Source organism: Triticum aestivum, chromosome 7B (genome assembly GCF_018294505.1).
Source record: "Triticum aestivum cultivar Chinese Spring chromosome 7B, IWGSC CS RefSeq v2.1, whole genome shotgun sequence".
In the NCBI taxonomy this organism is placed as follows: Eukaryota; Viridiplantae; Streptophyta; class Magnoliopsida; order Poales; family Poaceae; genus Triticum; species Triticum aestivum.
This window is the reverse complement of record NC_057813.1, coordinates 78,213,065-78,224,018: the sequence shown is the minus strand read 5'-3', so window position 1 is coordinate 78,224,018 and position 10,954 is coordinate 78,213,065. Positions and strand designations below refer to the sequence as shown.

Here is a 10,954-nt window from a genome sequence, read left to right as displayed (position 1 = left end):
GTTTGATGTATGTATTTTTTGGTCACACTGCACAAAAGAAAAATCCAGGCTCAACAACAAAAGATAATTGGCCCAGTCTGATATACATATTTGTTTTTTTTTGTCTATGCCACGTATGAAAGTATGCTGTTTTCGTTTTTGTATTTTTGTCTGATATACATATTTTATACATAACATAAAATCCGAAATGGAAAACGGTATGAAAAGTTCATGCCATATCAAAATCAGAAACCATAAAAACCGTAAAATTATTTCGGTTTGGTTTATTTTTGGTACTCCCTCCGTAAAGAAATACAAGAGCATTTAGATCACTACTTTAGTAATTTACACGCTCTTATATTTCTTTATAGAGGGAGTATGTTTTTTAGGTTTGGTTTTAAAATGCACAAAGTTTGGAGCTCCTCCTCCATTTTGTAATTTTGGTAGTCATATACGTAACAATGATGCCAACAGATATTTGCAAGTTTTTTGTAGAATGGATAATCTTGCAAAGATCCAACTTCTTGCAGGATTAAACAGAGTCTGTTCTCTGTAGGATAGGAAATCTTCTAGGCAAGCGTAGGTGCACCACTCATGTGCAAGAGAGATCCCGAGACGAAACATTCCGGTCAGGATCGGGGCTCCGTCATGCTGATCGTCACATCGTTCACCGAACACACAGGCGGCCCGCTGCCGGGCGGCGCCGTGATGTACCCGGGGGCAGAAGGATCCGGCACAAGCATCTCATTGCTAAGGAAATAGGTGACCTCGTCCATGGCCGGCCTCCTGGACCGGTCGTTCTGAACGCAGAGGAGCGCGACCTGCACGCACCGTGATGCTTGCTGCATCTGCTCATGGTTCCCAAGGCCAAGATGGTCCCTCTCCAGCACGTCTCCAACTCTAAGGTCGCTCCAATGCTGCCACACCTGCAGCTCAGGGAGATGGTTGCCCGGTTCAGATAAAAAACACAAGAAATGACTGAGATGCGGATCCCTTACATGTTCCACGAGACCGGTGCAGTTGTCGTTCTCGAACCTATTAATGCTCTGCCCAACTAAGATCTCCAGCACCAGCACCCCGAAGCTATACACGTCCGATTTGGTGGAGAATTTCCCTTCCGCATAGCACTCTGGAGCTATGTATCCACTTCAGTAGGAACCAGAGGAACGCGACCAGTCAGAGTTTCTACTGTATAAACAAATATGTTGACTTCGGTAATCTACTGGAACTAATCAACTGAACTGAAATCATTAATTATGCATACAACGTGAAGACGACAAGCAGGCTACTAAGTTATCACAAGTGTTCTTTGGAAATATGGAACAAGTCACATAATATGTATATGTAGTCAGCGAAAAGAGAACAGACTTACTAAGTACCGGCCATGTTACGAGTGCTTTCATGACTCCTCTCCCTGTTGTACCCTCTTGCAAGATCGAAGTCGGCAATTTTCGCAGCAAAGTTGGAATCAAGGAGGACGTTAGATGGCTTGAGATCCCTATGAACAATATCCTTCCCAGAATCAAGGTGAAGATAAGTAAGGCCACGTGCAACCCCTTTGATGATGTTGAGCCATTTTGCCCAGTCCAGTTTTTGGTACTCGGCTGAACCTGTCAAATCCATGACGACACAGATATCTAGATATCGGTCAAAATAAATAGGAGAAATCCATAATCACGACTGAGCGATTGCACAATTACCTTTGAAATAGTTGCTTAGGCTTTTATTGCTAAGGTATTCATATACAAGAAACATCTTATCGTCCTGAAAGCAATGGCCCAAGAACTTGACAAGGTTCTCGTGCTGAAGCTCGGCAACCAGAGAAACCTCCCTTTTCAGTTCTTCCAGATTTTTTCTTGCAAGTTTTTTTATGGCTATTTCTTTCTTGTTCTCCAGTATTCCCTGTTGGTTAATTCATAAACAGTACTAGCCTCAGTATGTTGAGAAATTTGTACTCTCTCTCTAAATAAGTGTTGACATGTTAAATGTGTTGTATCAAGCATTTTTAGACTTCCCCTGCTGGTGTGCTTGGCTGGCCACATGAAAATAACTGGAACAATCAAACCCAGTTTTGAGTTTTTACTAGAACAATTCCATGGGCAATTATACTGCCAGAAAGAAATGTGCTGCAGTATGTTGGTACTAACAGAGGACCGCATTGTACTAGATTCACAATACCTAAGCTGCAAACCATAACAGTCAAGCTCTAGAGGTTAGTGCTCAGTAATTGTTCGGTACCTTGTATACTACGCCGCATCCACCAGATCCTAACCGATTTTCCTCGGAGAAATTAGCAGTGGCATTCACCAGAGTTTGGTAGCTGTACTTACCACCCCCTGAACAAATGTGTGAAGCCTTGAGTTGAGCTGCGAAACAGTACTCGTAAGAGAAAGATGAATGGGGAATACCCGTGGCAATCTTTGATTTCCGGCCTCTCCGTCTGCACCACAATGCTACTAGGATTAGTGCGAGTATAGCAGCTCCGCCTGCAGAACAAGAAAGTGCAATCACCTTGCCTCGATCTGTTATCGGAAAGGAAACCAATGTGAAACACAGAGGAGAGGGAAATCCGTTGCCAAAATTGGCGAGAGGAGAGCGCGTAGGGTACGAAACCTTTGTTCTGTGGAAGGGAAATGCTTCCTTCCGGAGCCGCGGCGCCGTCGCCCTCTGGGACGGTGACATGGGCCACGGGCAGGAGGGACGCGTTGAAGAAGGGAGAGCCCGCGTACCGCAGCATGCAGCTGGGGCGAAGGACCTGCATCCCGGCAGTGGAGTTGAACTCGTCGGAGAGGCGTGACAGCGCGCCGCGGAGACAGCTGCCGCAGTCATGCGCCGTCATCTGGGTGATGCACTGGGCCAGCCCGTAGACACTCGCACGGCCACGGCCGCCGGTTGCCGCTGCATCTGGGTAGTCCGCTATCCCTGCAGCGGTCCTGGATCTGTTCGCGGTGGCGTTGGCTGCCACCTTGCCGAGCAAGCCAGTAGGCACCTTCTTCGGGAGGCTAGGCGCGTTGCCGTCGAACACGGCCACCGTGTACTCATCGACATCGAAGCTGCTGAAGTTGTGTGGACTGGAGCGGAGGAGGCAGCTGTCATAGCGCACCGCGGCGGAGTCGCAGTGGGTGTCAAGTGTGCCAAGGCAGGCATTGAGGCAGCGCAAGCACTCGTCCGCTGGCACGTCGGGCCGGCACTGCGCGAGCGCATACTCGTCCGCGCGGTCCGGGCCGGTGGTGGTGGTGACCCTTCTTTGATCGTAGCGCGTCACACTGGACAATCTGTCGGACGCGCTAGCTGCCTCCACAACCTGTCACAGACTGTAACCGAAGGCGCCGTAAAACGGAGAGTCCGGGCTCGAGTGCACGCCGTCGACGTGGACGCACAAGGCAAGGGTGGCGCTGCCGTTGCCGCCGGATGCCGCCACCGCTCTCAGGGTGAAGAGAGTGGCCGCTGCAAGGACCTGGGAGGAGGAGGAGGAGGCCACGATCATGGTCTCCCTGTTGGTTTGCGCTAAACCAAAGCTGGATGGAATCGGGAGTCTGGGACCTGTCGCCATCCTGGAGGGTGTCGTCTGGTCTAGAAAAGGGGATATGTGTGGCGTGCCTTTTCCCCGTCATAGTCAAAGTCTCCCCTCTCCGTCCGTTCCGGGTCTTTTCGCTTCTCGCGGCCGTTGAACAGATCTGATCGGTGGGAGTGGGACCTTTTATCGAGTAAATTGCACACGGGTACCATAATTGAGGCATTGGAAGCAGATTGATATCAAGATTGATAATTTTTACGTGTCAGTATCAAGATTGGGGCGAGCCGTTGCAAAACAGACTAAAAGTGCGTTTTATACGTATTGATAGAAAAGTGGACCGGTTGGGCCCGCCCGTCAGGCGCCACGTTGTCCAGTGCGCGCGTGCCCGCGCGCTGACTGGGCGCTGACTGGGACGAGGCCGGCTCGCACCGTTTAGGTCTCGCTGGTGCGACCGAGCCAGACCCCGACCCCGCTCTGCCCTCTTCCTTCTCCTCGCGCCCTCGCCGGCGGCTGCCTCCCCGCCCGCCCCGCCGCCCGCCACACCACGCCGCCGTAGCCATGGATCGAACTGCTTAGGCGTTGTCACCTCCCCCGCGGCTGCTCCTCCCTCGCGCCCTCCTCTCCCCCGCGGCTGTTGTGCCTTAGGCGACGATGGCCGGGGCGATGTGAGCGGCGGCGACCTCCCCCGCTTAGGCCTCGATGGTAGTGGCGGCTACTCCAGCTCAGAGTACAGTAGCAAGGACGAAGATTTTGCGGAGCCGGTGTTGTCGATGGAGCAGAGGCTGAAGATGGCGCGAATTTGGGTGGCCAACCCTAGCACCGCCCATCACTGGACTCATGGCTTCGGTAGTGTTCTTTAAGTGTTCCACTGTTCCATTCTTGCAAACTCAAATTGGGGATTAGGGTTAGGGTTTACTGCATGCATGTTTAGCACTCTAATTGCTAGTCCTAGTAGAGCAGAGAAGTATAGTGGATTACATGAGTCCTAACTAGAGCAGAGCACCATTATGTGTTACCTAACTAGAGCAGAGCAGAGCAGAGCAGCATTAGTGGATTACATTGTTATTTCTTAGTCCAAATTGTCAGAGCAGCATTAAGTGTTACCTAGCTAGAGCAGAGCAGAGCAGAGAAGCATAGTGGATTAAATGAGTCCTAACTAGAGCAGAGCACCATTAGTGGACAATTCTGTTAACTACTTATCTGAAAATACAAACCATCAGTTTGCTGTGAGTTAAGTACCCACTCTGTAATTAGGGTTGTATTGAGATAGTTGTTTACATTGTTTGATTTTGTAGTAATTGTTTAGTTTTTATGTTAACTTAAACAAAGCTTTGTTTATATGTTAACTTGTTTATATGTTAACTTAAACAAAGCTTTGATTATATGTTAGCCTATCTATTAAGTGAAATTGTTTATTAACCATTTTTGGCTGTTATTTCATTTTGCAGTTTGTATGATGACATTTTGGATGTTAGGTTCTATTTTGATGCTTCAGAAATGCTTGAGCTGAAGCTCTGCAGTTCAGATGTAACATACCTGAATATGATTGCAGTGATGGAAACCCAAGGATTTAGTGAATATGATCTGTTGTTTCACATTGAGAATCCACATTTAGGGGAGAAAGGATTGGAGATGGTATAGTGTAATGCTGAGTTGCAATTAGTAAAGAAGCAGGTTGAGGAATCTAAGGTCTTAAATTTGCTAGTGAGGGCATGTCCACCTCCTTGCAGCCAGTTTGAGAGGCAAGAATTATCCACTGTTGTGTATGAAGAGCATGTGTTATATGATCTCAGTGAGCCACCCATCTATGCTGTTAATGAAGAAGGATTTGCCTTTGAAAGTCAGAGTAGCAGCTGCAGTGTAGCTCATGGTACTGGTGTTTGCACACAAGAGAGCAAGAATGTAAAAAGAAAACTGAAAGCTGTTTTGGAAATAGAAAAAGAAGAGGGATATGATGGCAGTGGTGGTTCTGATTGTGAAGGTGAAGATGACAGTGATGTACCACCTTTTTATATGGGTGATGCTGATGACATAGAGATGGCTGAGGGAAAGAAACAGAGAGAGTATGATGAAATAGAAGAGGAAGAAACAGATGATGAATAATCTGAGGAGGAAGAAGTGGTGCATTATGAGGGTGACACAAAGGTTGAGGAACCTTTTCAAATGGATGAAGATGACAAAGTTGTTTCACAGGATGAAGAAACTGTAATTGTACATGAAGAGAAGAAGAAGAAGAAACAGAAGCTTCCAGTTAGGAGAGGGCCTACAACAAGGACACATTCAAATGTAGTTCAAGAGGAGGAACCTGATTTCAAACCTTCATCTGATGAAGAAGAGAAAGGATTGTTGAAGGAGGCTGATGATGATGGTTTTGAGCCATTGTCATTTGTGCTGCCAAAGAAAAGGAAGAGCAGGGCAAATCAGAGGCCTCCTAGAAAATGGTAAAATGAGAAAATGGAGGCACCACATGAGCAATTATGTCTAAATATGTGTTTCTTGGATCAACATCAATTCAGAGAGGCTTTGTTGAACTTTCACATCACTCAAGGCAGAAACTTCAAATATCATAGGAACTCAGATCAAAGAATAATTGTAGAATGCAACCAAAAACATTGCAACTTCTTTATGGTGGCAGCAGTTATAAAAGGTGAAACTACTTTTGTAATTAATAAGATGAGAATTAAGCACATTTGCCCTATTAGTACAGAGACAACAAGGGTAAGTGCCAAGTGGCTTGCACAGAAGTATGAGTCACTATTCAGATCTGATCTAACAACTGGCATTCAGACTTTGATTGATGCCTGCATGGAGAAGTATGGTGTGGATGTGCCCAAGTCAATGGCATATAGAGCAAAGAACCTAGCTATTGATGTTGTGATAGGAGACCACAAGAAGCAATACCCTAGGTTGAAAGACTATGCTCAGACAGTGATGGATACAAACTCTGGGAGTAGAGTAGTAGTCACTACTGTAACTCCAACACCCACTGAAAAATCCCCCCATCCAGGTCCAAGATTCCATGCTATGTTCTATTGCATCAATGGAGCAAGGGAGGGGTTTCTCAAGGGGTGCAGACCATTCATTGGTTAGTTTGTTCACCTTGTGCATTAGTTACATATTGTTTCATCTTGAAATGCATTTGAATGTTTTAAATATTGAATTTGCTTGCTCATTCAGGTGTTGATGGGTGCTTCATTAAGTTAACTACTGGTGCTCAACTATTTGCTGCCACTGGTAGAGATGGCAACAACAATATATACCCACTAGCATTTGGTGTTGTTGGGCAAGAGGACACACCTAACTGGTGTTGGTTTCTCCACCAACTTAAAATCTGCCTAGGAGGAGAAGAGGGACAGTTTGGTCCATATACAATAATGTCAGATAGACAAAAGGTATGTGCTTGCAACTTATGTCATTGTTCCTATATGGTTGTTTTGTGCTATATAGTAGCTTAGCTAGTTTAATTGTGTGTTCCAGGGCCTACTAAATGCAGTCAATTTTGTGTCCTATATGGTCTTTCCTAATTGCAACCAAAGGTTCTGCCTTAGGCATATCTATGCAAACTTCCAAAATGCTGGGTTTAGGGGGGAAGATCTGAAGAAGTGTATGGATAATGCTGCATATGCATATAGTGAACACAAATTTAACATTGCAATGAATGACCTTAGAGATGAATGTGTGGAAGCTTGGGAGTGGCTTTGTCAAATACCCAAGAAAACATGGGCAAGGCATGCATTTGACACAAACTGCAAGACTGACCTTGTAGTTAACAATTTGTCTGAGGTGTTCAACAAGTATGTCCTAGATGTTAGGAAGAAACCAATTAGGACAATGTGTGATGGAATAAAGGATAAACAGATGATGAGGTGGCATAGGAATAGGGAGAGTGGAAAGAAAGCTAGATGGGACATAACACCCCATTATAGTGAGAAGCTAGAGGTTGAGAAGGAGAGGGCCAAATATTGCAAACCAATTCAAGCTGGTGTGGACTTGTGACAAGTTACAAGTGGGCAGCAAACCCATGCTGTTAACTTGCAAGTGCACACATGTGGGTGCAGAAAATGGGACCTCAGTGGCATCCCATGTAACCATGCCATCTCAGCAATAAACAAGGGCAAAAGAAAACCAAAGGATTATGTCAGCAAGTTCTTCAAGAAAGAATTTTATGTGGCAGCTTTTGAACCAATGATCTATCCAGTTCCTAGTGAGCAAGACTGGACAAAGACCCCTGGTCCAGACATTGACCCACCTGCATTTAAAGTGAAGAGAGGAAGAAAGAAAGAGAAGAGGATCAAGGGGAAATTTGAAGTTCCAAAGCCTAAGGACACATCAAGAATGGGGACTATAACATGTGGAAACTTTGGACTGCAAGGACATAGGTACACAAGCTGCCTCAAGCAGTTGAATCCTGAGCTGGCTTTGAGGAAGAACAAACATGTGGTAATCCTCTTATAAGTAGTAACATGTTTTCCTTCTTGTAAAACATTCCATTTTTTAAGTACTAACTCATTTTCCTTCTTGTTTATGCAAGCCTCTTGCAAGGAATTCCAATGGTGGTGGTGCTGCTACTACCAGCAGCAAGAACCTCTCATGCAGCTCCTACAACAACACCAACAGCTGGGAGAGGTGCTGGGAGAGGAGCTGGGAGAGGTGCTGTAGCTGCAGCTGCTGGGAGAGGTGCTGCAGCTGCAGTTGCTGGGAGAGGTGCTGTAGCTGCAGCTGCTGGGAGAGGTGCTGCAGCTGCAGCTGCTGGGAGAGGTGCTGGGAGAGGTGCTGGTAGAGGTGTTGCACCAGGTGCTGCAAGAGGTGCTGGGAGAGGGAGAAGTTCATTCTCTGCCCCAAGGCAATCTGGTCCCTCCACATCTACTGCTGGGAGAGGTGCTGGTGGTAAACATAGTGGATGGGGGAGCTATTTCTATGCAAGTGGTAACTAGATACTTCATGTGTGTGTTCTTGCATCCTATGATACAATGTCATCTTTGCTTTGGTTGTGTACTTTAAGAATCAATGCCATATATGGCTTTTGTTGATGTGGATGCAACTTATGAGTGAATGCCTGGAATGGACTATCTTCATGTGATATGTTGATGAATACTCAATATATTGTTGGATATATTGCTGGAGTTATTGATATGCTGGAGTTATTGGATGGTTCTTTTTATGATTGATATGTTGATATGCTGGATATATTAATGGAGTTATTGATATGTTGTCTATGCTCAAAATGGTTCTTTGAATGGAGCTTTGAGCAAGGAGATCAAAAATGGCAGCAAGATGAGCTAGAACACGGTTTGAGCTATGGGAGGATTTTTTTCTGAAGGAAGACAAAGTGTGTGGGTGCTGGAATAAGTGGAGGGGGTCCATGTGGGGCCCATGAGGCGGGGGGCACGCCCCGGGGGGGTGGGCGCGCTCTGTGCCCTCGTGGCCAAATGGTGGCCCCTCCTGGTGTGTTCTCAGTGCCAGAAATTCTTAAATATTCTACAAAAAATCATACTTCATTTTCACGACATTTGGAGAACTTTTATTTTCGGGGTATTTTCTTATTGCATGGATAACTCAGAAAACAGATAGAAAATATTATGTTTGCTTTATTTAACCTAAATAACAGAAAGTAAAAGGAGGGTACAGAGAGTTGTGCTTTCTAACTTCATCCATCTCGTGCTCATTAAAAGGAATCCACTAACAAGGTTGATCAAGTCTTGTTAATAAACTTCTTCCGAATCACATGAAACCGGAATTTTTTTTAATAACACCAGGTTACCTCAATAGGGATATGCATGTCCCCAATAATAACAATATCATATTTCTTCTTGACGGTAGGAAAAGGGAATTCAAAACCTCCAGTAGTAATCGTTGAAATTTTCCAATAGAATTGATACTATGAACTTGGTTGTTTCCTCGGAAAGTGTACCGTATGCTCATTAACATTAACATGAAAATTGGCATTGCCTTTGTTGCAGTCAATAACAGCCCCTGTGGTATTCAAAAAGGGTCTACCAAGGATAATTGACATATTGTCGTCCTCAGGAATATCAAGAATAACAAAGTCCGTTAAAATAGTAACGTTTGCAACCACAACAGGCACATCCTCACAAATACCGATGCGTATAGCAGTTGATTTATCGGCCATTTGTAAAGAGATTTCAGTAGGTGTCAACTTATTCAAATCAAGTCTATGATATAAAGAAAGAGGCATAACACTAACATCGGCTCCAAGATCACATAAAGTAGTTTTAACATAGTTTCTTTTAATGGAGCATGGTATAGTTGGTACTCCTGGATCTCCTAGTTTCTTTGGTATTCCACCCTTAAAAGTATAATTAGCAAGCATGGTTGAAATTTCAGCTTCCGGTATCTTTCTTTTATTTGTAACAATATCTTTCATGAACTTAGCATAAGGGTTCCTTTTAAGCATATCAGTCAAACGCATACGCAAGAAGATAGGTCTAATTATTTCAGCAAAGTGCTCAAAATCCTCACCATCCTTTTTCTTGGATGGCTTTGGAGGAAAAGGCATGGGTTTCTGAACCCATGGTTCTCTTTCTTTACCGTGCTTCCTAGCAACGAAGTCTCTCTTATCATAATGTTGATTCTTTGATTGTGGGTCATCAAGATCAACAGGTTAAATTTCTACATCATTATTATTACTAGGTTGAGAATCAACATGAACATCATCATTAACATTATCACTAGGGTCGTGTTCATTACCGGATTGGGTTTCAGCATCAGAAATAGAAATATCATTGGGGTTCTCAGGTGTGTCAACAACAGGTTCACTAGAAACATGCAAAGTCCTATCATTTTTCTTTTTCTTTTTCTTAGAAGGAGTAGGTTCATCAACATTAGTTCTCTGAGAATCTTGCTCAACTCTCTTAGGATGGACCTTAGGATACAAAGGTTCCTGAGTCATTCTACCACGTCTAGTCATAACTCTAACAACATTATCATTTTTCTTATTGTTTAATTCAATGAGCAAATCATCTTGTGCTTTAAGCACTTATTCTACTTGAGTGGTAACCATGGATGCATGTTTACTAATAAGTTTAAGGTCACCTTTAACTCTAGACATATAATCACTCAAGTGTTCAATCATATAAGCATTACGTTTCAATTGTCTACCAACATAAGCATTGAACTTTTCTTGTTTAACAATAAAATTATCAAACTCATCCAAGCATTGGCTAGCAGACTTATAACGAGGGATATCACCTTTATCAAATCTATAGAGAGAATTTACCTTTACTACCTGTGTCAGGTTATCAAGACCATGTATTTGTTCAATAGGTGGTAAATTCTTGACATCTTCAACTTTAATACCTTTTTCTTTCATAGATTTCTTTGCCTCTTGCATATCTTCAAGACTGAGAAATAGAATACCCCTTTTCTTCGGAGTTGGCTTAGGAGTTGGTTCAGGAAGTGTCCAATCATTATCATTACTCAATATATTATTCAATAGCA

The 10,954-nt window shown here is 44.2% G+C and overlaps 1 protein-coding gene across 7 annotated transcripts; it reads right to left on the bottom strand.

The window, feature by feature from the left end:
* Window positions 1-384: 384 nt before the first annotated feature.
* LOC123160598 (putative receptor-like protein kinase At4g00960) lies at window positions 385-3,555 on the bottom strand. Of its 7 annotated transcripts, none has more exons than XM_044578406.1 (6): window positions 2,593-3,553; window positions 2,388-2,501; window positions 2,218-2,315; window positions 1,680-1,881; window positions 1,352-1,589; window positions 385-1,125 (listed from the first exon to the last, which is right to left on the bottom strand). In XM_044578406.1, the coding sequence occupies exons 1-6, from the start codon at window positions 2,816-2,818 to the stop codon at window positions 609-611; spliced, it is 1,395 nt and encodes a 464-aa protein (XP_044434341.1). In that variant the 5' UTR covers window positions 2,819-3,553; the 3' UTR covers window positions 385-608. The 7 variants fall into 7 exon arrangements, with proteins under 7 accessions (XP_044434341.1, XP_044434342.1, XP_044434339.1 ...); XM_044578407.1 differs by having other exon boundaries at window positions 2,388-2,465; XM_044578404.1 differs by having other exon boundaries at window positions 2,218-2,501; window positions 2,593-3,555.
* Between the last annotated feature and the right edge of the window lie 7,399 nt (window positions 3,556-10,954).